Source organism: Lepidochelys kempii, chromosome 4 (assembly GCF_965140285.1).
Source record: "Lepidochelys kempii isolate rLepKem1 chromosome 4, rLepKem1.hap1, whole genome shotgun sequence".
Lineage (NCBI taxonomy): Eukaryota > Metazoa > Chordata > Testudines > Cheloniidae > Lepidochelys > Lepidochelys kempii.
In genome coordinates, this window is record NC_136383.1 from 55,205,967 (window position 1) to 55,233,571 (window position 27,605).

Here is a 27,605-nt window from a genome sequence, read left to right on the forward strand (position 1 = left end):
TGAATTAGTTCTGGGAGATATTGCTGCCTTGAAGCATGAAACAAAAAGGTACAGAACGGTGAGCAACAGATAAGAACTGCAAGAGCTCAGAATAAAAATTTATGCCAAACCCCGTGAACAGCACAATCCTTGAGGGGTTTTATACCAGTAGGCTCTGCTGCTGAAGAAACCTGAAGGAGTCCACTAGTGACCAGCATCTTTCTCCTTGTTGTAGAATCAGATTATGCCCAAAGACTGCTGGCAGCCTGCTCCCACTCCAGCAGCAGATTTTGAGGGGGCACTGGTGCTGTGCTCTGGTATTAGGAGTAATTTTAAGGAAGACTCATCATAACCAGCTTCTCAGCTTCCTTTAATATCACTAGGCATTGGTGATTTTCCCATTAATAATTCTAAACACCAATTTAACCATACATTTCTTTATTCAATCCAAAGCCAAATGGTACTTTATGCAGTTGCTCTATATATGCTTAAAAAGACCAAACAATAAGCAATTTACTACATCCAAGCAGTAACAAAACATTTAATAGCATTTGATCAAGATACTTACTAATGGGCTAAACCCAGGAGTGCTAGACCCATATTGGTTGACTCCAGCATGGTCAGGCAACTACTAGCAATGAACCCTTTAAGGGTTTACTTTTTATACCCTTTAACAAACTAGTGATGTCACTGCCAATTACTGACTTCAGGTAAGGTGCCACAAGTACTCCTTTTCATTTTATGGATACAGACTAACACGACTGCTACTCTAAAACCAATTGGAGACAGTTCACCCTTATTTCCAGTCTTAATCTAGATAAGATTTACAACCTCCTTTCTTCCTAAGGCCTTTCCTCTCCTCCTTGCTGCCCAATTTTATCTGGGTTCACAGAGGCTTTAACACTAATGTGTGGGTTGGGGAATGGCTGTGTTGGCTCATTTTAAGACAGATTCTCTTTAATTTACAACCATCTGTAGTCACCCCTATTGGCTAGAGGCCTTCATTTTAGAAACTTCCCCTTACCTTGTTAGTTAGTCTTTGAACCAGACATCCTCCCGACTTTATTCCTTCTGTCCTTATTATTTTCAAGGTTTTCCTTCTACTTGTTAGTCAGGGCCTTTCTTTACAACATATATATATTTTCTTAATGAAACAAACTAACTTTAATTTTATACTTATACTACACTAAAACAGGGAGGAGGGTTTGACCTTCAAAGAGCCAAAATGATGGGGAAAATTGTGTTAATTTTTAAATTCATTGTTAAATCATGAATTACCAAGAAATAAAACTGCTTGCTATCAGTTTGTATGTATTTATTATGGAAAATTCACTGTGGAGATTAATATACTCGCAGGTTTGCTTTACCCTAGTTATTCCAGAAACTCTCCTTTTAAATAAATTCCTTAAGAGAACTTTTTCTGTTCAACAGGAGGGATAGTTCAGTGGTTTGAGCACTGGCCTGCTAAACCCAGGCTTGTGAGTTCAATCCTGGAGGGGGCCATTTAGGGATCTGGGGCAAACAGTGGGGACTGGTCCTGCTTTGAGCAGGGGGTTGGACTAGATGACCTCCTGAGGTCCCTTCCAACTCTGATATTCTATGATTCTATGATTTTCTAATAGACAATAGAAAGGAGCATAAATTCTGGCAAGTCAAGTATAAAAACATAATTAGACAAGCAAAAAATAATTGGAAGAGCACCTAGTAGCTGACTCAAAAACTAACAGCAAAAAAAATGTTCACTACATCAGAAACAGGAAACCTGCCAAACAAACAGGTCCCTTCAGAAAGGTCCCTCACCAAAGGTCTTAAGCAAACTAAGCAGTCATGGGATAAGAGGGAAGATCCTCTCACTGGTTAAAAGACAGGAAACAAAGGGTAGGAATAAACTGTCAGTTTTCAGAATGCAGAGAGGTAAATAGTGGTGTCCCCAGGGGTCTGTACTGGGACCAGTGCTGTTCAACGTGTTCATAAATGAGCTGGAAAAGGGGACAAACAACAAGGTGGTAAAATTGGCAGATGATACAAAACTACTCAAGCTAGTTAAGTCCAAAGCAGACTACAAAGAGATCTCACAAAACTCGATGACTGGGCAACAAAATGCAAAATTCAATGTTGATTAATGCAAAGTAATGTACACCGGAAAACATAATCCCAACTACAGTACAATCTCAGAGTTCCAAACACCTCAGGAATGGTGGTTGTTCGTAACTCTGAAATGTTCGTAACTCTGAACAAAACATTATGGCTGTTCTTTCAAAGGTTTACAACTGAACATTGACTTAATACAACTTTGAAACTTTACTATGTAGAAGAAAAATGCTGCTTTAACCATATTAATTTAAATGAAACAAGTACAGAAACAGTTTCCTTACCTTGTCAAATATTTTATTAACTTTCCCTTTATTTTTTTAGTAATTTATGTTTAACACAGTACTGTAGTGTACTTTGCTTTTTTTTTTTGTCTCTGTTTCTGCCTGATTGCACACTTACAGGTCCAAATGAGGTGTGTGGCTGACTGGTCAGTTCGTAACTCTGAGGTTCTACAGAAAAGCTGTTGTCTAGTGACCGCACCAGAGAACAGGATTTTGTTCTGAACTCTGCCTCTGCTTTGATGTGTGACCTTGGGCAAACTACATATCTTTGCTGTGCTTCTGATTTCCCAACTGTAAAACTCAGTGACTGCCTGACAAAATGGCAATGGTGCTGCCAGAATTTTTGTATTAAACCTCCTACTCTCTCTACCCCTATACCTATGAATATGAAGACAGTAGGTTTTTTTGGTTCTGTGTATTTGTTTTTTTAGGGGGAAAGAGGGTTCCTTCGCAGCAGTAGGATCTTTTCAGTCTTGGCTTTATTTTCCACACAAGTCTGGCCATCATCCCTTTTATATGTGTTCTAGGGCTGTAGTATTAGCAGTAGAAACTCAGTAATGGTTATGCCTTAAAGACATAGGGTTGGATCCACAAGGGGTTTTAGGCATTACAAAACTGAGCATCACAGCACCTAGCTTTTAGGTACCTGGAAAATCACTGTGATCCACAAAGCCTGAGTTTGGTGCTTAGGCTCTTATACAATGAATGTGGAGAGACAGGCACACCAGAATGCAAGCTACAAGGGAGCTGCCTAAGCTAGCCAGTGGGAGACATTGACCAGAGGGTGTGTGACAAGCACCCCTGCTCGGAAGGAGGTGCCTAGCTCTGCTAGTGATCCATAACGTGGAGGAAGATGGATGCTTGGCCACCTATGTTGTGTGCAGGACCTGAAACAAAACAGCTGGGGGGAGAGGAAGCTCCCTTGTGATCTCTCACCTCTCAGATGAATGCTCTAGCCACTGTGGGCTATAGGATAGTCTGATGTGAATCTCCCTCAATCTCTGCTATTGAAGTTGTTCCACTTTAACTAAACAATGTTATACTTAAACATGAATTGGGCTAGATAAAGAGTAAGAAGGACACTATAGCCTAGTGGTTGCAGCACTCACCTAAGAGATGGCAAATCCCTGTTAAGCTGGAGGGTCTCTCACATCCTGCGTGGGTGAGTACCCTAACAACTAAGGTAAAGATTATAAAGGGTAAAGACTCCTCTCTCTTTCCCCCCTCCCAAGCTGCTTTGTATGAACTTGCCTGAGGGGCATAATCTAGTAGGCAGGCCCCTGCATACAACTGGAGCAGCTGAACACCTGTCATTCTCAGTTTGTGACTCGCTCTGCAGCTTATGCAGAAGACAGGTGCCTGGGCACCTAAGAGTGAGGCTGTCATACTCATGCCCAGATGGAAAAAAATAGGTGCCAAGTAAGTTTAGGCATCAACAAGTTTAGGTGGTAGCCAAGCAGGAATTTTGTGGATTGCAGAGGCACCTAAAAAAGGGACTTGGATGCCTAAGTACCTTTTTGGATCTTGGAATGTGCAGAACCCTTTTCATTTATCCATTGCGGGGGTTGCTTCTCCCAGTCCACTGCAGAAGCTGCTGGTGATTTTGAACCAAAATGCCTGGATGTTAGTAATCCATATAGTTTGGGGTTTTTTGTGGGGGAGGCATACAGGGAGAGTCATCTGTGTGGAAGCCCCTTACTGCTACTTACCACCCCTTTCTCCTTCCATCCTCTGGACAGCAATGGCTCCTACCTCAGGCCTCAACCCCTCTCTTCTCTTTCCTCTCCTCACGTTAGGAAACCTGTGTAAATTATTGAGATGTAATCTTTGGTATTTTAGGTTGCTTTGTTCCTTAAATCTAGGGTGGTGGGAGGAAAACAGAGCACAACCAAGTATCAGGGGGCAGCTGTGTTAGTCTGTATCCACAAAAACAACAAGGAGTCCAGTGGCACCTTAAAGACTAACAGATTTATCTGAGCATAAGCTTTCATGGGTAAAAATCCCACTTCTTCAGATGCATGGAATGAATATTACAGATGCAGCCAGTTCTCCATATTACTAGCTTGCCCTCTGGCTAAGCAGTCTGACAAGTTTCTGGTTTTCTTGCTGCCATGTTAAGTTGTGAAATGAAATTCTCTCCCTCAATGCCTAAATGCCAGGGAAACATGAGTGTTCGGAAACACAATTTGCACAATGCAAAGCTAGGGTCAAATCCAACCAATCCTTACATATGTAGCTTGAGTGGAAGTATTTATGTGGGTAAATACTTGCAGGATTAATCCCTTAGCGCTTTCCCAGCTCCTGCTCTCTGCGATGCAGGAAAACACATGTCCACAAATTACCAGTAGCGATAAAAAGATTTAGCCCCCAATTTGCTTACCCAGTACCTTTTGTAGTCGTTTAAACATTATCTAATTTAGAATAAAAGGCTGAAAGGTTAGCTGGTGTTAGCTACCACCTTCTAGAAAAGTCAAAGGTAAATAAAGCCTGCCTCCCTTAACATGCTGCACTGCTCAAATTAAAATCTGGCAGGAGTTTAGCATTTAACCCCACCAGTTTAGCATGTGTTTCAAGTACCTTGTCGTCTTGAGCAGAGGGCTAGAAGCTGTTAGTTGGCTAACACAATCTAACACCATACTGCTCAACCCTAATCTAGCCAAGGCTTTTACGGCTGTCTACAGTGCGGGGCAATGGTGATTTGAGCCTGTCTTTTAATAAGAGGACTGAAGCCAGCCCACTTTCTTTTAAACAATGTAAGAATGTTGAAAAACAAAAGCAAAAACACAAAAACAGGTGCCCATAGCGGCACCTCCCTACTACTGAACTGGGCAGTAAGCGAGCACAAGGGATTTAGCCCCGAACAGGCTGTAGAGACCAAGCACCATCCCGGAGGGAAGCGGCCACCATCACCTCTAGCGCTTCTCACTTAACAAGTCACCCCGAGAGCCGGCCCTGCTGCTGGCAGCGCCCGGGGGAATAGGGGCACCCTGGGGCAGGCGCTGCCCTGAGCAACGGCCCGAGAGAACACTCGAGGTCTGCGAGTGGGAGGAGCTAGGAGAGACCATTGTTCTGGAGTGATGGGGGGGGGAAAGCAGGTAGGAGAGACCAGCGTGGAGGGAGGGTAAAAGCACGTATAAACAAATCACTGATTCCTGGATCAATAGAACCCCTCCATCCCAGGGACTGACGTCCGTGCTGCCCAATCAGAGAACTCGAAGGGCGGGCTAGAGACAGGTACACCGCACAGGCAGCCAATCAGCGCTGGGATGTGACGTGGTTGCGCGAGAAGCCGGAAGTGTGGTTAGGCTGCGGGGCGGAAGTGGTGCTAGGGGTTGCTTGGAGCCGAGATCCCGAGTGAGGAGGAGGCGGGACAGGTCCGGGCTGCGCCCCGCAGGGGGCGGTGAGATGGGCCGCCCGCCCGACGAGTCTCGGCCGGGGCTGTCCTCGTCTCTCGCGCGCTCCAGGCCGGCTCCCAGCACCTGAGCCCGCCGCGTCCGGGCCGGGGGTGGGTGCAGGCCGGGAGGCGCCGAGCCCCGCTCCGCTCGCTGCCGGGACCATGCCGTGCACCTGCGGCAATTGGCGGAGGTGGATCCGGCCGCTGGTCGTTGTTCTCTACGTTGTGGGGCTGCTGGTGGCGGTTCCCTTGTGTGTGTGGGAGCTGCAGAAACTGGAGGTAAGCGGCCCTCGCTGCCTGCCTCCCTCCCCCCGGGGAACCGAGGGGCCGGGGTGTGCGGGGCCTGGCTGGGCCGGGCGAGAGTGGCAGCACCGCGGCATGGCTCCGGGCAAGACATAAACAAGGCTGTAGCCGTAGCGTGGGCTCGTCTGGTCTGCGTACACGCCGATGGGCTTCCCCGTTTGGTAGGCTGGCATCAGCATGAGCGCTAGGCTTTGAAAACAAAATTAACGTTCACATCTTCAGCTGCCACGAGTAAAAGTCCTGTCGCTTTCCTGTCCAAAGGGGCACACGCTGAGCGTCTTGGCAACAGGTCTCCTATTTCAGTCTTACATTTGTTCCAGTGACAAATCTAATGTCTTGTTCAAAACAATCATCTTGAGGCTCATTTCCTCTTATTTACTCCTTGTAGTTAAACCTAATGTTGCCTTCATAAATATAAAATCTTATTTATAAACCCTGTCTGTAGACTTATAGTTTGAGTGATGTCATAAAAAGATAGTGACATCAGAAAAGTTAATTGAAAGTTCTCAATGTAAAGCCCATTAACTATGAAGTCCAGCTCTCTTAGAAGTCTGAAATTTCTCTGCGTGGTGCTAGTATCAACTTACTTGAAAGGACACAGACTCAAAATCTAAGTAAAAAAAAAACCTAAAGTTACTCCTTTCTCTTGAGGCTATGCCAATTTTTGTGGCTTTAAAGATAACAAAAACAGTAGCGAATGAATGGAAACTGAAAACTCTGTGTATTCAAGTGCTGATAAAAGCACAAAATAAACAATGGAAAAAAAGATTTTTGTTCCCCTTCAGGATCAATATTCTTAATTATTTTAACAATTGTGGGTTAAACATTCAGGCATAAGTGATTACGTTGACTGTTTCCCTTTAAAAGTGATGTCATGTGCCAGTCAAGCATGGATGGGAGTCTGTCGGTGCAACATGCTTAACAAGTTTCAAAGCTTTTATACTAGTTTAATAGTCTAATCAAACAAATTATTTAAAAAAACTTTTTTAACAAAACATATATTGTATATATGTATAAAAATAAAAACCGTTAATTTAAACTAGAAATGCACTTTAATAAAGACTGATTTCTGTTGAAGCCAAAGCGGGGGGCAACCTGCTGGGAGCTTGTGGGCCAGCCAGGCTCCCAGCTGGGAGTTGCCAGCAGGGCTGGGAGACCAGGGCTTCTCCCCTCTCCGTTCCCTGCCAGGAGCTGAGGGAAGCCACCCTGGGCTTCTTACCCCTGGGGAGTGGGGTCCAGCTGCACCGGCTTCTTGGCCCCTCTACCCTGCTCCCTCTTTCTGAAATTGACAAGGCTGTTCAACTCCCAGCTGAGGATGGGCACTGGGGCTTCTGCCTTGGCTCCCAGCTGGGAGCTGGGTCCAAAGGTGTTGGGGCTGCTTGTTCCCAGCTAGGAGCCGGGGTTGGGGTGCCACCAGGGCTTCTTGCCCCCAACTCTGAGCTGGGAGTGGGGTCCATTCTCACTCCCAGCCCTGAGCAGGGTTCAGCTGGGCTCCAGCTGCCCAGCTTCCTTGTCAATTTCACAGCTCCTGCAGTGAAATTGACAAGAGAACCAACAGCTGATATAAAGGGAGGCAGTCTACACAGACACTGTGTCCTCCTAACTACAGGGACATAAGCCTTATGCCTCTCATGGAGGTGGAGTTATGCTGGTGTAGTCCAGTACTTATATTGGTGGGAGGAAGGCTGTAATGTAGACACTGACATATGTCTTATGTTGACCTAACTGTAGTTTAAACCAGTGCTACTCAAAGTGGTGGTCCGTGGACCGGTGCCAGTCCGCGAGCCATCGGCTGCCGGTCTGCGCGCACGTTGGAAAAAAAATTGCTGGTTCCCCACATCAGATAGCTTGAGAAGCACTGGTTTAGACCATTGCTAAGTGAGTAAGAGACAGGTAATCTCCATTTTTTCCTCCACTTTCACTACCTGCTGTTTATGCTGTGTGTGTGAGAGAAAATAACTTCTCATAATTTCTACCTTATTTCAACCTTATCTGTTTTCCAGATCATGAAATGCTTTCTTCTCTATTTATCTTGTTTATAAGTGTTCCTAACTATCAGAATTCATTCTGAAGTGTGAGTTCTCACTAGTCAGACAGCTGTGTTCCTTCTTAGATTATAACTCAAATTTCCTTGTTCTACCCAAGCTCTGAGAGCAAGTTGCATTTCAGTATTCCTTTTTGCATTTTAAATTTGACCATTCTGTGTTCACACGTAAAAGCTTCTCTCAGAAATGTTATCTTCCTCTCTATATATTCCTGGGACTGCATTGTCTCATCCCACCATTCTCCTTAAGCACACCTCACCTTACTTGACTTAAGCTTCAGCTTTATACCGTTGCATTGGACAGTAACTTCAAACCTTTAACACCTGCTAACTAACCCTGCACAACCTTTATGGTACTGAGGCTCTTCTATTCAATATATATACATCCTGTGGCTGTTGTTATTGAAACAATAATTAGATGTGTGTGCACTAAAATTTTAGCATTGAGCTTAGAGTGACCACCTGATTTAAAGTTGTTTTCTTCAATCTCACAGGCAATGTTAAAAGTGCTTTTCTAAAAGCATTCTCAAAAGTTACCACTTGGCCATACTAAGCTTGTTTGGTTTAATGGTGGTTTTGGCTTTTAGTTTTATTGAATCCCTTTGACTCAGTTTAATGATCTAGTAAAGCTCAACTGCATTAGTGTATGGAAGTGATTTTCAACTTGTGGTCCAGGGCCCCCTATGTCTAAGGTTTCCAAAGAAGTCTGCACCTCCATTTGAAATTTTTTAGGGGTCTGCAAATGAAAAAAGTTGAAAACCAGTAGTGTGTAGAAACCTAGTGGTATGAAGTGAAGTTGCATCCACAAAGTCTATGACTCTGATGCCCCCATCTTAATCTATATTTATCAAACTATACTCATTAATTAAGTATGGTTGTTAAATTACATTAAAGATTTGGAGGGTTGTCTACCTCAGTTGACTACTGTGCTCTTTTAATTGATTCCTTAAAGTGACATGTCATAAATGAAATAGAATAATATTGTTATTTAGTTGTAGTTCTTTGTTGAACATACACTTGCTTTGTGGTATTGTTTCCTCAAATTTTCAATGAATTTTTATGCTAATTTTTATTTTTTGATAGTTTTTTAATTTATTTTTGTTAAATATTTTTATATAATCAACATGTATCATTAATTTTCCTTTTACATTGTGTAATACATCTACTTTCTCTGATAGTTTCAACCATATTTCCCATATTCATTTTAATTTCCTTCCATTATTAATTTTATTAACAACTTTAATTTATTATAAAGTTAAGTTTATTTTGGTTGGTTGGCATCCCCTACTGTATGAGAAGAAGAACTAAAGGAAACTTAATGTGGGATCACTCCCTGGATTAGTCTCATAACTGAACAACTATCAATATTTCTATCTTTGGTTTTGTTTCTCCCATTTATCAATGTTGATGCTCTGATTTTATTTTAGTAATTCTTATTTCCTGATGCTCAACACTTTTAAACACTTAAACACACCAGTTTCACTCTCTCGGATGTTTGCGGAATTCCCGCTCTTAACACTTTATTTTATATGTTCAGTGCGTAATCCTGCTGTATCATGTAAGAGGCTACTCCCATTTAAAAAAACCCATACTTCAAAAACTGCTTAAAATGGTAGCGATACAGGTACAGTAAATAACATTACATTTTTTCTATTTATGCTGTTCTTCCTTCCCTCCCTTCTAAGGTTGGAATTCATACCAAGGCATGGTTTATTGCTGGAATTTTTCTACTGATGACTATACCAATTTCTCTCTGGGATATATTGCAACACTTAGTTCATTATACTCAACCTGAATTACAGAAACCAATAATAAGGTAACACTTTACATATTCTTTGCTGCTAATACTACATTTCATTCCTGGTGATGAAAATACTTGCAGTAATCTCAGATGTTCTTTTGTCATCAATACAGGATTCTATGGATGGTCCCGATTTACAGTTTAGACAGTGTAAGTGTATTCTTTCTAGTCTCTAGTTTGGAGTCACTGAACTAGTGTATTTTGCTTGCTCTGGGGAAAATGGAAACCAGTGTAACACTTCACAGAAACAATGCTAATGTGAAATCATGGCTATAAACCTGACAGTTCTTCAAATGGCCTCTGCACGTTCCTACTCGTGGAGTGTGCCAGCAATGCAGTCTGGTGGTGGAACCTTCTTCTAGCAGTGACTGCTGGAGCACTCTCATGTACCCTCCTAGCCTTCCCCTCACCGTTCCTGAACTTTCTGAGGGCAAGGTTGTAAAAGGGGAATGGTGCTGTGTCCTCGGTTCCTTTCAACTGCAGTACCAGACGGTCCAGGAACCTCTCCAGCCTCGTCAGAGATGCTGTGCCTTAGTTATATTTATTAATAAGTCAGGATTCATAATTTTTGGTAGGATTTTTGTTTTTTATTTATAAAGGTATTTCTTTTAAGCTTTATTAGTTTGTGCACCTTGATATGAGTTCACAGATCCAAAAGAGAGAAGGCCTGGATTCAAGAGGGGTGTTTCTTGTCATGCTGTATTCCCCAATTTGAACACCCATATGAGGTGTCTGGCATGTTTGGAGGAAAAATAGTACCTTTTGCAGCATGCAATCTACAGCACCTTCACTCCAAGAGCTCACAAAGAGTGCTAAATTGGGCCCCAAATCTTGCTGGTTTAGGAGGCTCTAGCAGTTTAACCTGGTTCCAGATACTCAGAATTTGTGAATACTATAAGGTTTTCCTTGGCTCCTTTCACCTTGGAGAATAAAAAGAGCAGCCTAAGATCCCACTGAAAGTACTGTTCTCCATTCCTGGAGTGAAAACAAAACCATCAGTACCAAAGGATCCTAAGCCATCCAATCATGGTATTGGACACAGCAGAATCCTACATGTCAGCCTCTGTTAGCAGAGCCAGTCTTCATGAGTGCACTCCTTTGGTTCCCAATAAGTATATTGCACAATACACCATTTTGTTAGCAGAGCCAAGCAACATTCCAAATCCCTTTCAGATACTACAGGGTCACAATAGCTATTCTAGATCCATCCTGGTAGTACATCGTGTTGCAGTCAAAGAACTTAATTCTTCCATTTCTTAATCTCTCTTCAAGAGAGGAACGTGGAATGACCAAGCAAAGGAGCTAGCTGGCCAAGGGGGGAGGGAACAGCAATAGAGGCTAGCAGGGACATTCTGAGAAGAGGAATAGCATGAAAAGGAGGTGGTAGAGGAAAATTACTGTAGATTTTTGCCTTGCATAAAATCACAAATATGATATTCTTCTGTGAGGACTGTGTTCTTGTCAAGTTTCTTCAGTGTTTTCGATGCACAAAAAATTTAGACGTGGGGGTTTTTTGAATGAGAAGTTGTCTCTTCCCCCTCTTTAACTGAAGGGGATTTTGCTCAGACTTCTACAAAAAATTTGCCTTTGGCTAGAGACCAAGTTTAGAAAACTTCAGTCCAAACATGAATATTTCAGATAGGTTCTGCCTTCCTGCTCTTTGCAGATATAAGCTAATGGAAGTTATTAGTTATTTAAACAAATACTGTTGTTATAGCTCACGTTGTTACGTGACTTGTCTGCTACAAATATGTCTCAGCTGTGTAAAAGGTAGTATCTTTTTAGAAATGTGACTACCATATTTTAAAACTTATACCCACATTATGGATGGTCTAACTGAAGCACAGAGGCTGGCAGCCAAGTGGGTGGCAAAACTGGGGGGAAAAAAACCCAAATAAGTTCATAAGTATGGCTCCCTCTAAGATATAGTTGCATAATTTCTGGTCTAATTCTCTGTCTTTGGTTGCTTATACATTTCTGAAACTTTGTCTTGGAGTCTATCTGAAAGTAAGATTTCTTACTTACTTACATTAAACAAAAATCTTTAATGTGGAGTTATGGGGTTTCTGTGTGAAACATGCTTTTTACATTAAAAACTTGCAACTTTTTAAAGAGCTTCATCCCTGAAACAGGGGAGTAGACAGTTGAAATTTTCATGGAAATAGCTATCACTGCAAAGTGCTTGGGTACATTAGGGGAAATTGTTTTTGTTTTTGAAAGAGCTGTGAACCTCTGAAGGCTGAACTTTGTTCATATATTAAAAAATGCTACTGGTCTATAGAACTTCCTAAAACAGTGAAGTAGGCTACACTAGAATGCATACATACAGCTTCTAAGTCCTCTAGTACTGTAGAACAATTGGGACTTTTCCAAATGTTTGGGGGAATGTCATGCCTGGCAAAAGGGAGCCTGCTACTGCTTACAGTTGGGCAATGAGAAAAAGAATGGGAATCGGGATGTCACAAGTTCTGTTTCAGACTCTCACTGGTTGGCCTTAATTCTCTGCACTTCATAATCTATTTTAGCTCTTTTGAAAAAGAAGGATGCTTTTGTGATTAAATCGCTGGACTGGGACTCAGATCTGGGTTCAGTTCAATGTTCTAACTCTTCCCCTGTGTGACCTTAGGCAAGCTACTTGATCTGTCCCTCGGTTTCCCATATGTAAAATGGCGATAATGCTATTTCTCACAAAGCCCATGGGAGAATAAATCCATATTGTGGGGCTCTCAGACCAGGTGTCCACTAGACAGGAAATTCTAAGCTCTGACCGAGGTGTTAGGCAACAACGGTAGGGCTCCAGTATTGTCTAGCCAATTAGTGGCAGTTTGTAGAATGGAAAACTGCAACTCTCTCCCTTGTATAATACACAGTTTTCAATTACTTTGGCATACTGTTGTTTATATAATTTTCTGCAACCTTAAATACCTATGCATAGCATATGGTAGTGTCTTTGGGTATGCCAGGGATACTGTCCATAAAAGTAATTTATATGAAAAGTATTCAGTCTATACTTGGATTCATTTGTTTTATTTGAATGCAACTTTTTAATGTCTCCATGTTTTCTTATAGTGGATAGCTTTGAAATATCCCAACATTGCAATATATGTGGATACCTGTAGAGAATGCTATGAAGCATACGTCATCTACAATTTTATGGTATTCCTTTCAAATTATTTAACCAACCGGTATCCAAATCTGGTATTAATCATAGAAGCCAAAGATCAGCAGAGACATCTACCTCCCCTTTGTTGTTGTCCATCATGGGCTATGGGAGAGTAAGTATATTATAGTATCTTTATATTAATAATATCTTGAATGTTTAATGCTGTGTACTTTGATACAGAAGATACTGTTGCTCATATTTAGTACTATAGTTGATGCTACCTGGCTAAGTCAATTATAAAGTGCACACAGTACAGAGGGTTTGATTTACCACTTCTGAGCTGGTTGTGGAAAGTCTTTTCAATTAGCTGTAAAAATTACAGAATTAGATGTTTTTAGATGATAAACTAATTAACTTATATGATACTGAAAGAGACTTCCTTATTTTCCAAAAATAGGTATGAAAGCAACATTCATCATGGAGAACAGGTGCTTCTCTTGAATTTGCCTCTTTTTGGGGCACACTATTTTCCAGCAGTACCCTAGAGCAGGGGCCAAATCCTGTTACTGTAGACTTACTCATGCAGTGTAGCTCCATTGACTTCACTTCAACAACTAATGTGAGTAAGATGAGCAGGATTTGGCCCACTAACTGATCATGTTTCTAGTTGCTTCATCTGATGAATAATATGCCCTCCTTCTCCTGTTTGATATTTTGATAAGCTGGAATATCATGAGTTTTTCAGAATGACCTTGTTTTATGACTAAGCAAATGTTTTGATACGTTAGCGAATGTATCCTAAAACACATCGGGAATAGAACTCTATTGTGCTGTGTAATAGGTTTTTTGTGACTGATGGAAAGGAAGCATTAAATATTTCTTTCTATATGTCAGTGTGTTGTTTTACCCTACAGAACAATCTGCCTGTCTATATTCCATAGTGCAGTGGTTCTCAACCAGGGGTACATGTACTCCTGGGGATAATCAGAAGTCTTCCGGGGGTACACCAACACATCTAGATATTTGCCTAGTTTTACAACAGTGTACATAAAAAGCACTAGAGAAGTCAATACAAACCAAAATTTCATAGACAATGAATTGTTTATACTGATTTGTTTACGGTACATGAAATGTAAGACCAGTATTTATATTCCAATTGATTTATTTTATTTTAAATTATTTACATTATTTTATTTTAATTATATGGTAAAAATGAGAAAGTAAGCAATTTTTTCAGTAATAGTGAGCTGTGACACTTTTTTGTATTTTTATGTCTGATTTTACAAGTTTTTAAGTGAGGTGAAACTTGGGGTACACAAGACAAATCAGACTCCTGAAAGGGGTACAGTAGTCTGGAAAGGTTGAGAGGTACCACCATTGTGTAATGTATAATGGCATCACAGAGACATGGTGGGATAAATCTCATGACTGGAATATTGGTGTAGAGAGGTATAACTTTTTCAGAAAAGACAGGCAGGGTAAAATGGAAGGAGGTGTTGGATTATACATCAAAGATATATACATTTGTTCTGAGATCCAGAGGGAGGTGGGAGGCAGACCCGTTGAGAGTCTCTGGATAAAGATAAAAGGGGCTAAAAAATAGGGTGACATCATGGTACAGGTCTACTATAGATCACCAAGTCAGGAAGAGGAGGTGATGAGGCATTTCTAGAACAAATAACAGAAATATCCAAAACATTAGGACCTGATAGTAATGGGGGACTCTAACTACCCAGACATCCACTGAAAAAGTAATAGGGCAAAATGGAAAATTTTTAATAACGTAAATTTTTGGAACGTAATCGGGACAATTTTTTGTTCCAGAAAGTGGCAGAGGTAACTAGGGGGACAGCCATTTTAGACTGGATTCTGGCACAATAGGGAAGAATTGGTAGCAAATCTGAAGGTGGGAAACAATTTGAGTGAAAGTGATTGTGAAAACTCGGAGAACTGAGAGATAAGGGAAGAAAATCTATGGGAAAAGTTGTTCAGGAGACTTGGCAGTTCTAGAAGGAGACAGTATTAAAGGCAAAATTGCAAATTATCCTGATGCGAAGGAAACATAGGAATACCAGTAAGAGGCCAATATGGCTCCATTAGGACCTGAAAAATCCAAAAGGAATCCTAAAAGAAGTGGAAATCAGGACAGATTGCTAAGGAGGAGTACAAAAGTATAGCACAATCACGTCAGTACAAAATGAGGCTAAGACCCAAAAAGTAAGGGACGTAAAAGGCAATAAAAGACCTTCTTTAAATTCATTAGGAGTAAGAGAAACACAAAGGAAAGTGTTGGTCCTCTGCTTAGCAGGGAAGGAGAGCTAATAACTGACGGCATGAAGACAGCTAAGGTGTTTAATGCCTCTTGCTTCAGTCCTCACTAAAAAGGTTAATTGGTGACCACTCAGCACAATTAATTTTAATGATAAGGGGGAAGGAATACGAGTCAAAATAGAGAAAGAACAGGTGAAAGAATATTTAGGTAAGTTAGAATATATTCAGGTCGGCTGGGCCTGATGAAATTCATCTGATGGTACTTTAAGGAAATAGCTGAAGCAATCTCAGAACCTGTAGCAATTAACTTTGAGAGTTATTTGAGGATGAGTGAGGTCCCAAAAGACTAGAGAGAGGAAAACATAGTACCTGTCTTCACCTAGGGAATCCTAGACAAGTCAGTCTAACTACGATATCTGGAAAGATACTGGACCAAATTATTAATCACTTTGTAAACACTTAGAAGATAATAGTGTTATAAGAAGTAGCCAGCATGGATTTGTCAAGAACAAATCATGCCAAAGCAACCTAATTTCCTTCTTTAAGGGGGTTACTGGCCGAGTGGATGGGGGAAAAGTAGTAGTTGTAATTTATCTTCATTTTTAGAAAGACTTTTAACACAGTCCCACATGGTATTCTCATAAGCAAACTATGGGAATGTGGTCTAGATGAAATTACTCTTAAGGTGAGTGTATAGCTGGTACAAAGACCATACTCAAAGAGTAGCTGTCAATGGTTTGCTGTCAAACTGGGCATTTCTAGAACAAATTTAGTGGGATCCCACAGGGGTCAGTCCTGGGTCTGGTACTAGTCAATATTTTCATTAATGACTGGGATAGTGGACTGGAGAGTAAGTTTATAAAATTTGCAGATGACACCAAGCTGGGAGGGTTGCCCAGCCCTTTGGAGGACAGGATGAGAATTCAAAATGATTTCAGACCAATTGGAGAATTAGTCTGAAATCAACAAGATGAAATTCAGTAAAGAGAAGTGCAAAGTACTTCACTTCAGAAGGAAAAATTCAGGTGCACATCTACAGAAGAGAAGATAAGTGGCTATGTGCTAGTACAGCTGAAAAGGCTATATGGGTTACAGTGGATCACAAGTTGAATGATTAAGAAATCATTGAAAAAGACTCATATTATTCTGGGCTGCAGGAAGCAGTTTAAAAGGTAGGAGAGGTAATTGTTCCACTACACTGGGCACTAGTGAGGGCTCAGCTGGAATACTCTGTCGAGATCTGGGGAACAAACTTCAGGAAAGATGTGGACAAATTGGAGAGAGTCCAGAGGAGAGCAACAAAAATGATAAAAGGGTTAGAAAACTTGACCTATAAGGAAAGGAGTATGGTTAGTTTTGAGAAAAGACGACTGGGGGTGGGGAGAGGCGCCTGATAAGTTCTGAAATATGTTATAAAGATGATGATGATCAGTTGTTCTCTGTGTCCATTGAAGGTATGACAAGAAGCGATGGGCTTAGTCTGGAGCAAGAGAGATGCAGGTTAGATATTAGGAAAAACTAGTTAAGCTCTGATATAGATAAGGGAGCTTGTGGAATCCCCATCATTGGAAGTTTTTTAAAAACTGGTTGGACAAACACCTGTCAGGGATGGTCTAGGTTTACTTGGGCCTGTTACCGTGCAGGGGGCTGGTCTGGATGATATCTCAATGTCCTTTCCAGCCCCTACATTTCCATGATTCTCTGAATTGTTGCATGATGGCTGTATGATATTTGAGCTAAATACTGAAACATTCTGGAAGTAGATTAGGTTGAAGTAAAATTTTAATTTAGTGAACACACTAAGGTAAGGAATTTTCATAAATTGATTTTTCTTACGTTTCTTAAGTGATGAATTCTGTGTTTGTTTGCAGAGTTTTATTATTTAGATGTAAACTAGGCGTGCTGCAATACACTGTTGTCAGACCACTTACCACCATTATTGCTCTGTAAGTATGCCCATAAAGAATTTATGTTGTCTTTAGGATATAATCTTTGAGCTACACTGGAGAAGACTTTTTACACAGTTGGTTTTTATATTTGAATTGATGGAATCTAAAAGCATAACTTTTTTGTTTTGCTCTGTTGTAAGTGGAGCTGAAGCTGACTTAACTATATCAACCTGTGACTTCTTTGTGACCCCTGCTCACCATTTCCTGAGCTTTGGTAATGAGTATTTAACTTCTGATTCAGAAAGAAGAAACATATAAAATCTCCCATAAAAACGCTGAATTGAAAAGTCTTAGAGGATGGGCAGGCTTCCCCTTGCTTTTTTGAAAAATGAGTATTTCTCAATCAGATTACATGTTAGTCACTGAAGGTGGGTTAAACTATGCATGCAAGCAATTTGACTGTGTGCCCTCTTGGAGAACTGAAATAATTTTAAATCCTAAATTTAGTCATAACAGAATGATGTCACCTGTAAAAACTGAGTTAACTTGAATTACTGTGTATAATAACTTGAAATACTGTAATTGCTATTAGTGTTGCGTAATTTCCAAATATCTGTGTCCTTTGTGAATTGTAGCATAGCAGAGACCTTATTTAAACCAGCTGTATGTGTGTGGACAGATAAAGGGTGTCAATGTCAGGTTTCACATGGTAACAAATGGGAACTCTTTCTATATGATTATATCCATTTAGTGGTAATGGAATTTCAGTTCAGGCCTCCTGTAATAGGTCTCAAAAGAATTTACTGTGGACCAGAGGTAGATATGAAATATATATTGTTGAGACAGTGGCCAGGTGAAAAGCCAAGCTCCACCAATTTGCTGTGTGACGGGTTGGATCACAGAAACCCCCTTGAGAACTGCCAACTGATGTGGCAAGACTACTTCTGCCCCTGCTTTCCCTGCCAGCTTGGGACTCCAGCACCCTGTCTTGTTGAGCCAGACATGCCAGTCTACTCCAGCACAGACCCAGGGTCTGAATCACGTGCCCTAAAGCTGCAGGCTTAATTGAAAGCAACTTAAGAACTGTTCCTGTCTTTAACACTCAGATGCCCAATTCCCAGTGGGGTCCAAACCCCAAATAAATCTGTGTTTACCCTGTATAAAGCTTATACAGAGTAAACACATAAATTGTTCGCCCTCTATAACGCTGATAGAGAGAGATGCACAGCTTCCCCCTGCTCCCGGTATTAATACGTACTCTGGGTTAATTAATAAGTAAAAAGTGATTTTATTAAATACAGAAAGTAGGATTTAAGTGGTTCCAAGTAATAGCAGACAGAACAAAGTGAATTACCAAGCAAAATAAAATAGAACATGCAAGTCTATGTCTAAGAAAACTGACTACAGATAAAAACCTCACCCAGTAAGCTTCCTTTTACAGATTAGTCTCCTAGTCTGGGTCCAGCAATCACTCACACCCCCTGTAGTTACTGTCCTTTGTTCCAGTTGTTTTCAGGTATCCTTGGGGGTTGAGAGGCTCTCTTTAGCCAGCTGAAGACAAAATGGAGGGGTCTCCCACAGACTTAAATAGACTCTCTCTTGTGGGTGGAGACCCCCTCCTCTCTCCTATGCAAAGTCCAGCTACAAGATGGAGTTTTGGAGTCATATGGGCAAGTCGCATGACTCAGAACTTACAGGTAGTAGCCATGGCTCACATGCTAGCTTGAAAGTCCTCATGTCATGTAGACTTCTTATGTGGATTTGAGCCTCCCAAGATCCATTGTCCCTTAAGTGCTTCTTAATTGGGCACTTAATTTGCACATTCCTTTCTCAAGAAGCTGACCAAATGCTTTACAAAGGCTACTTAAAAATCAAGGCAGTACACAGCCAATATTCCTTCAAAAATTATACTTGCATACAAACAGGATGAATAGAGTCAGTAGATCATAACCTTTACAGAGATATGTTACGTGGCATATGCAGCATAAAACATTCCAGCTATGTCATATATACATTCATAAGCATATTTCCATAAAGGCTTATGCGGGGCACCGTCATATGCTGCTCCGAGGAAAAAGGAGGATGTTGGGATTTTCTTTTTGCTGTTGTTCTTGGATCTTGGTGAGGGAGCTTGGGAAGCCTCAGTCTTTTCAATGTCTTTTACCAATTTAGCTGCTCTTATGCTTGGCAAAAATATGAGCAGCATCAGACAACTCTTCTTCAGTTTAAAGTTGGTTCATATTTGAAAGGTTACCTTCACAACCATAATGGCTAGAAGTTTAATTTCTTTAAATGGAAACAAATTCTGCCAGAAAATTGCTGCCTTCAGCTCCTGTTGCTCACCAGAAAAAACTTGAATGAGTGTTTTTTTTTTTTCCAGATCCGAAGGCGCAGTTCCTTTTCCATTCTAGAAGTACAACTGTAAACTTTGCTGTGTTATGTAAATTTTTGGAAGTTGTAATTTCTTCCATTCTTGTATAGGCTCTCAGCACTGGTATTAGTGAACGTAGGTTTTACATTCTGACAGCTGATCAATGGGATACCAGTTTAGCAGCACTTTTAGAAAAGAGGCTCACTTGTATAATGGTTAATACCAAACTTTCTTCCAGAATCTGTGAGTTGGTTGGTGTATATGATGAAGGAAACTTTAGCTTCAAAAATGCCTGGACTTACTTGGTTATTCTTAACAACATGTCACAACTGGTGAGTACCAAGAATGTCTCTTTTTGGTGTTTTAAAATTACAATTTTAAAATATTGTCAGTATCACCTGAAACTTTTGTTCTGATTCAAGATATTAATAGTAATTATTAAAGTCTTCTCAAAACCATACCTACTAAATCCCCTCTACATGCATAATGGAAGGAAAAAAGTCATTCTCTAGTATTTGATTTCTTCATTATTAAACACTTCTGTAGAAAATATACAAAATATGCCTTTGTGGTTAGGTGGAGAGAGAACTAAAAGGCTTAGTGTTTTAGTAAGGTAATATATAGCCTCTCACCTCTAGGTCACTGGTTCAAGTCCAGTCTGTCCGTAGTCACTGCAAGTCGTGCAACTTTTTTCTCCTTGCAGTTTAAGTTAAATAATTAAAACTCATTCCAGTTTTGGGTGAACATCGTAAAAAACTGCCACATTTGGCATTAATTTACAGCCTTGTTGGCGCTCTCAGCAGAGTCCAACATCTGAATGGGTGTGGCATTGTATCCATGTATCAGTAGAGATGGTCTATCCATGTTAGATTTGTACTGGTGATGAAACACCATGAGGTTTGCATGGCAGCTTCCCGTGCTTTATCTTATTCTTTGGATAGAAGACTTTACTCTTTAGGACTGTCAATATGACACATTTCTTAAACAAATTCTAAGAAGTGTAGTCTTTAAAATGATAAGCAAAGTAGAAGTTCTTAAATCCCCAAAAGAAAAACTCTAATCTGTTTAGCTTTTTTCTTGCATTGTAAAGAAACATATTTTACATAATAAAAACAGTTGCTTTAAAATAACTGCTTGCAAAAGTAAACATAATGATTTAAAAACTGTAAAAAGGTAAGAATTTTTCTTTTCCTCTAGTTTGCGATGTATTGCCTTGTGCTGTTTTATAAAGTACTGCGTGAAGAGCTAAACCCAATCCAGCCTGTTGGCAAGTTTCTTTGTGTGAAGATGGTAGTTTTTGTTTCCTTCTGGTAAGTAAATATTTAATAAGTATTGCTTGTTCCAGAGCTTATTGCAGTAGAACTGAAAATGTTCAGGTCACTGATGTCAGCCAAGACAGTCAGGGATGTAACCTTATGCTCTAGGTGCTCCTAAACCTCTGATTGCCAGAAACTAGGACTGGGCAACAGGGGATGCATCGCTCGATAATTGCCCTGTTCTGCTCATTCCCTCCAAAGCACCTGGCACTAGCCAGTGTTGGAAGGCAGGATACTGGGCTAGATGGACCATTGGTCTGACCCAGTTTGGCCGTTCTTATGTTTAAACCATAAAAATCTACCATTGTTGAAATTCAAAGTTATCTTTTAAATTAGTCTAAAGACTTAACTAGCAAGCATGTTTAAAAGAAATACTGAGTATCTAGGCAAACTTTGTATTGTGGGAGACTAAGATTTGTTACTTTTTATTCACTTACAAAACTAGAATTTTGTATTCAAAGCCTTACGCATGACTCTGTATGCTAGTCAGCAGATCAGTATGAATGCTAGGTCACATAAGGTTAACAAATAACTTGCTCTATTTCTATTATGAGAGGCAGTGTGCTCTAGTGCAGAGGCACTGAATCTGGGACTCTGGGAAGCTTGGGGTTTTTGTCCAGACTCTTCCACTGTTCTTTGGTGTGATCCCATGTGAAAGTGTACTACTTTGTGCCTGTTTCCGCTGTTCTTTGTCTCATCTGTTTAGATCGTAAGCTTCTTAGGACAGGGACTATTTTGAAATGTTTGTACAGTATCTAGTATAATGGGGCCTTTAGGTGCTACTATAATATAAATAATCTTTATAGGCAAGCTGTACTTATTGCACTGCTGGTGAAAATTGGTGTTATTTCTGAAAAACGCACCTGGGAATGGCAAAGTGTGGAAGCCGTGGCCACAGGCCTACAGGTAAGTACAAACAGCTGTTGTTTACAGGGAACTGGTAGAGGGGTGAAGAGAGCATTTCCAAATGAAAGTTACAAACAGGATTGCATGTTCATAGAAACTCATGTTTCCAATGAGAGAGACGAGGTTGCTGCTGCTACTACCAGATAGTATTATGAGTAAGGCTAAGATTTTGTCACGGATATTTTTAGTAAAAGTCACGGACAGGTCACGGGCAGCGTTCCCTTGAATTTTTCCCACCCATGTGCGGAATGAATTTTGTTACGTGCACCAATATGGAGTTGATGTGTGACACATCACTGTCATATTGGCGCACTTAACAAAATTAATGGAGTGGGGGTGGTCTCAGGGCTGGGGCAGAGGGCTGGGGTACAAGGGTGTCAGGGGTCCGGCTTAGGGTGTGGGCTCTGGGGTGGGACCAGTGATGAGGGGCTCAGGGCTGGGGCAGAGGGTTGGGGTGCGGGCTCTGGGGTGAGGCCGGGGATGAAGGGTTTGGGATGCAGGAGGGTGCTCCTGGGCTATGGCAGGGAGAGAGGACTGTCCCAAGCTCTGTCCCCCTGCAGCAGCACCTGGGCTTAGGGGGAGAGAGAGCTCTCCCTGCTGCGGCAGCTTGGGAGCTGGGGCTGCAGGATAAGTGCCCTTCCCCCGGCCCCCACAGATCTGGGCTGGGGCTGGATTCGGGGAGGGGTGCCCCGTGACAGGTCCAGGCCAGGCCACCCTGGCCACGGCAGGGTTCAAGTCCGGGGAAGAGGCGCCCTTCCCACCACCGCAGTGGGTCCTCAGGTGGGTTCCCTGAGCGCCTGCGTGGTACTAAATAGGCTGTGGCGTGGCCATGCAGCTTACAGGGAACTTAGGTCGTGGGCAAAAAGGAAAAATTCATGGACGCCATGACCTGTCTGTGACTTTCACTAAAAAATCTCTCTCACAAAATGGGGATCTGTGGGTCCCCATACTGCCTGAAGTGGGCAGCTGCACAGGGGCTAGGAGCTGCCTGCAGCAGCTGGAGGCTGCAGGGTACCCCTGCTGCCCACAGCTGCGGGGCCCCGCAGCGGCTGGGAACTGAGGGGTTCCCCTCTGCTGTCCCCAGCGCCTGGCGCTCTGGGAGTACCCCACAGCTCCCTGGCCCCATAGGCGGCAGGAGACTCTGCAGCTTCCAACCACTGCAGGCTGAAGTCATGGAGGTTGCTGGAAGTCATGGATTCCGTGACATCCATGACCTCCGTGACTAAATCGTACCCTTAAATATGAGTAAGCAATGCAAGTCATCCTGAATGAGTGCTGAAGAATGTTACACTCAGCACCTTGTCACGTGTCATGTGTATTATAGATATATATATTTTACTTAAATAGTCCCAACTGAGATTTTTTGCACATAAAATACATACATTTTTGAATACTTCATCATAAGATATTCATTGCTGAGTGTCCACTTCCAGCAAGTCAGGATACGGGATTGAATGCCACAAAATGCCAAATTGGAATAGGCTGTAGTAAGCCTGGTTGCCAAAGCAATTTGCCAGACTCACGTGGGCTCTTGAAATGCTGCTGGTTCACAAGGAGCAGCTATCGGTGCCCGAAGTATCAGTCTTTCAGAGCTGAGGGAGTTCCCGCCAGTCTTGCACTGGAAATAGAGATCTAGGAATGCATATTTTGTCATGCTGATGTTCTTTCAGGACTAGATCTGAATAAGTGTCTCTCCTTATTACAGGATTTTATTATCTGTGTGGAAATGTTCTTTGCTGCTATTGCTCATCATTACAGTTTTTCCTATAAACCTTATGTCCAAGAAGCTGAAGAAGGATCATGCTTCGATTCCTTTCTTGCAATGTGGGATATTTCTGATATTAGGGCAGATATATCTGAACAGGTTCGAAATGTTGGTAAGTACTGGGCTGATGCATCAATTTTATAAAATATTTATCTTAGGGATTTGTATTGCTACCTATCAGTGCAATATCTGAACAACTTCTACATGAATTTGATAGCAGTTGAAGGCTTTAGTAGAGTTTTTGGCACTTCTTCCTTGTTGGGATAAAAATTCGGATGGGGTAGGGTTTGTGTGTTTTATTTTGGTTTTTATACTTTGTTTCAGGGTAAATGTTGATTTGAGGGGATGGGAGATAAGGATATGAATATTTAGTGGCATGTTTTAGTTCTGATTCACTGAAGTGATTGTTTTTTCTACTATGGAGTAAGTCTCCCATCTTCAGTGTCTGATATATTAAGACAAAGACCAGTTTCATACAGCACACTTACTATTTTGTACTAAATATCTATAAAGCACCTAGCACACTGTTTGAGCTATAAAAATAATAAATAATACTTTTTAATTTGGCACAACTTTAGGAAGGACAGTTTTGGGCCAACCAAGGAAAATATTTTTTGCTGAGGATCATGAACAAAACGAACATACAAGTTTACTGTCTTCATCTACTCAAGACCCAATTTCTGATGCTGCTTCTATGCCATCTTCACCCATGAGTGGCCACTACCAGGGGTTTGGACACACTGTGACACCTCTGACTACTCCTACAACAACCACAATATCTGATGGCATCTATAACACTATAGTTGCAGAAGAACATGAGGATTACCTTGTTCCAGGGCATGGTACATCTGAGAAGCCTTTGGATAAAAGTTAAACCCATCTCCACTTGAGTGTGCTAAAGAATCTATTCTGTGCTTTCCTGCCACATTGTTTCATGATGATGTATTCCATTGCTCTTGAAGGGGCTGTTAATAGCTGGACAAACTGCAGCATGTCTCACAAACAGGAACAAAGTAAGTGATTGGAATCTCAGTTTTGAATACTGAATTTGTTTAAAAGTCTATAATGGATTTGAATATATAGTGTATCAGTTGAATATAAAACATGTACGCAGTTTTAAATTTCCAGCACAGATTTTAAGAATCCATTTCTTAAGAGGGTTAAAGTATTTAGAAAGCTATATAGTACCTAGCATAAAAAGGGCAGTGTCATACTGAGATTAAACTGGTGTCTCTTAACACAGAAGATATATCTGTAAACAAATACTCTATTGCTCTTCAAATGTTTGGGATATAGGTAGAACTGCTAACTGGGGGACTTGATTTCAGGAATGTAATTTAAGCAACTGAATTGTGGAGACTTCTTATGTTAAGCTTACCTCTCCAATGAGGTGGTGAACAAATACATTTGTGGGTAGTGTGTGGCAGGAGTACTGACTTCTTCACCTTCCTCTATACAACACAATTGAAACTCCTTAATTAAGATACTGTCTCCCATTACAGAGCACCAATGTCTCTGGGCATCAGCCAAAGCATCCTTTTAAAAACTAAGTTCTCCGTACAGGCCAAAGTAGTAAGAGACTGAGCCCAGAACTGCAAATTGCCATCCTTAGCATGGCAGCACTGAGTTGCTGGGCTGCCTCCTTGAGAGGTATGGTCTGAGCACAGGACTGTGAGCCAGAAATGTATTTTAATCACAAATCTAGGCAAGTAATTTACATTTTGTCACCATTTTCTCTGTCTTTAAAATGGGAATAACACCTACTTAACATGCATACTGGTAAGAATAATTACAGTTTGCAAAGTGTCAAACAGGAAAAGCATTTCATAAGTTGAAGGAGAAACTGACTTCTGTACTTAGAACTGCAGTAAACTTACACCTTTCTCTTAAAAATCTTAAACATGTCAAAGTAGGATATTTCCCAACAAAAGGTGTCTAGTTGTCTGTCTATAGATTGTTTGTCAGTATACTGTCATTTTATGCCTCTGCTTTAGCTTAGGTTCAAATTCAGTAGCAAATTTGCCTCCTTACTGGGAGGAAAAGTAAGATATTCACTAAGGAGGAATCAAGTAGCTAGTGTAATACGGAAGACACTAACGTTACAGACTTCAGATCAAGAATAAAGGCATTTATATCAGAGTTCTAAGGATTTTTTTTGCAAATCGGACAAAACCAGGGTTGTTGTTTTCTATCCGAACATCACACTTGCATTTGCATTGCATGCTTGCAATTTGGCATTTATATAGAGAAATAAAACTGGAGCAGCGTAGATGCTTTTTAAAGTGGTATCTGCAACATTCCACCAAAAATTACTCGTAACTTAACTTTTTTTCCAGCATTGATACCCTTTACAGAACAGATTTTTAATTGTAACTTCTTACTCTTACAGCGAATTCATCTTAAAAGTGCTTTTTGCAGTACTAGTGTTATGTAAATATTTTGCCTTATTCACTAGGCTGCATATTTTATAGCCGAAGTGGAGTATGTACTTAATGTATTTGATGTTAGAAAAGAGAGCAAATCACACTTTCAATATGCCGATTCATTGCCTTCATTGTAAATAAGCAAATAAAGATTTTATTTAAACGTGTTCATTGTCTGTTGTATTTATTTCTGTAATCTAGTTAAGAAGTCTTGGATGTATGTGTGGGAGAAGATACCTCCCTCTTTCAAAAAAAGATGTCTTAAATACAACTAATCCAAACACTTGTTCAGCATTTTCAGCATCTTGGGCCTGGCAGTGGAAAAAAGGAATTTTGGCAATAAGATTTCACCTAAATTGAGTTAGTAAACAGAATACCAACCTGCTTATGTACTTTAATTTTGTCCATAAACACCTCACAGGAACATTTTGACATTAAAACCATATTCAAAAAAGAATACATTCACAGATCCTTTAGCTTCCTCCCATTATGTATCCAAGATGAAAGAACGAGTGCTACAGATCAAAGATTCACTCCCCACAGTTCTAAACCTCATCTTTCTCTGCTTAATGGCCTGAGAAAATAGATGGGATTTGTAATCTATCCTAAGTGTTAACCAGTTCAGATTGTTTGGCAGAGAGGAGCGTATTCCAGAAGTGCATGCCTCTCCAAGGGATACCCTTCCAGCAGCCCCCTTCCCTATCCATTGTGGACTCCAGCTCAAGTGCTTCTGGCAGTTTTGAGATGACTAGTATAGGTGATAGAAGAAAGTTGACCTTTTGGAAGATACAATTGCAAGGGCCAGGCCAGACAGATTGTAGGAAAGGCAATTTTGGTCTGTTCATATTTTACTTCACACAAATGTATAGATTATGCAAGGTGCAAAGCAGTGGAGAATCAAGATTTCTGAATTTAACTTCCTGTTTATTTCATTCGTGGGAAGCTGAGAGTGACCTAGGTTTCTCCTTTGTATTTTCCCTGAATTATCACCTTGCTTTTTTCCCTCGTTGAATATTTTCTGCCCTGGGTTCTAATATATATTATATTCTGGATAGCCATCTGTCTTGGATGATTTAGACACAACAAATCCTGTATCTTTGGCAGGAGATTAGACTAAATGACCCTTGCGGTCCCTTCTAACTCTGTCTCTCTATGATTCTATGTTGTTAAATATTTCAGTACCACCCTTGTTTGTTGTCTTGAAAACAATTGCTACAGTAAATTTGATAGCTGCTCTAGAATGTGTGTCACCTGGACTAGCTGGGTTTTTCCCCAACAATTCCTTTACTGTACTACAGACTAAGTAAATGTCCCAGTCTGCTAAATTGCTGTGCTCCAGTCCCAAGATGTTTAAAAGCTATTGATAAATTAGATTGGATTATAATCTGGAATTTCCTTTCTTTATAGGTTTCAGAGTAACAGCCGTGTTAGTCTGTATTCGCAAAAAGAAAAGGAGTACTTGTGGCACCTTAGAGACTAACCAGCATCTGATGAAGTGAGCTGTAGCTCACAAAAGCTTATGCTCAAATAAATTGGTTAGTTTCTAAGGTGCCACAAGTACTCCTTTTCTTTCTTTATAGATTGTTCACTGTCCTACTTTTTCTGGAAGACAGATTCACAAGATTTAACATCAGCTATTTTAAGTCATTCATTTCATCCTCTGAT

The 27,605-nt window shown here is 40.8% G+C and overlaps 1 protein-coding gene across 2 annotated transcripts; it reads left to right on the plus strand.

Moving 5' to 3' along the window:
- Positions 1-5,659: 5,659 nt before the first annotated feature.
- Positions 5,660-26,107, plus strand: TMEM184C (transmembrane protein 184C). Of its 2 annotated transcripts, XM_073341303.1 has the most exons (10): positions 5,660-6,027; positions 9,781-9,911; positions 10,010-10,046; positions 12,966-13,171; positions 17,142-17,216; positions 19,769-19,862; positions 20,728-20,840; positions 21,653-21,752; positions 23,458-23,629; positions 24,096-26,107. In XM_073341303.1, the coding sequence occupies exons 1-10, from the start codon at positions 5,911-5,913 to the stop codon at positions 24,389-24,391; spliced, it is 1,341 nt and encodes a 446-aa protein (XP_073197404.1). In that variant the 5' UTR covers positions 5,660-5,910; the 3' UTR covers positions 24,392-26,107. The 2 variants fall into 2 exon arrangements, with proteins under 2 accessions (XP_073197404.1, XP_073197405.1); XM_073341304.1 differs by lacking the exon at positions 17,142-17,216.
- Positions 26,108-27,605: the final 1,498 nt, after the last annotated feature.

Bases quoted from the DNA above. Each gene is read 5' to 3' on its own strand.
- TMEM184C (XM_073341303.1), top strand. From the start codon at position 5,911: ATGCCGTGCACCTGCGGCAATTGGCGGAGGTGGATCCGGCCGCTGGTC. The intron at 10,047-12,965 runs GTAAGTGTATTC...GTTTTCTTATAG, and splicing joins CGATTTACAGTTTAGACAGT to TGGATAGCTTTGAAATATCC. The intron at 17,217-19,768 runs GTAAGTATGCCC...ACTTTCTTCCAG, and splicing joins CTTACCACCATTATTGCTCT to AATCTGTGAGTTGGTTGGTG.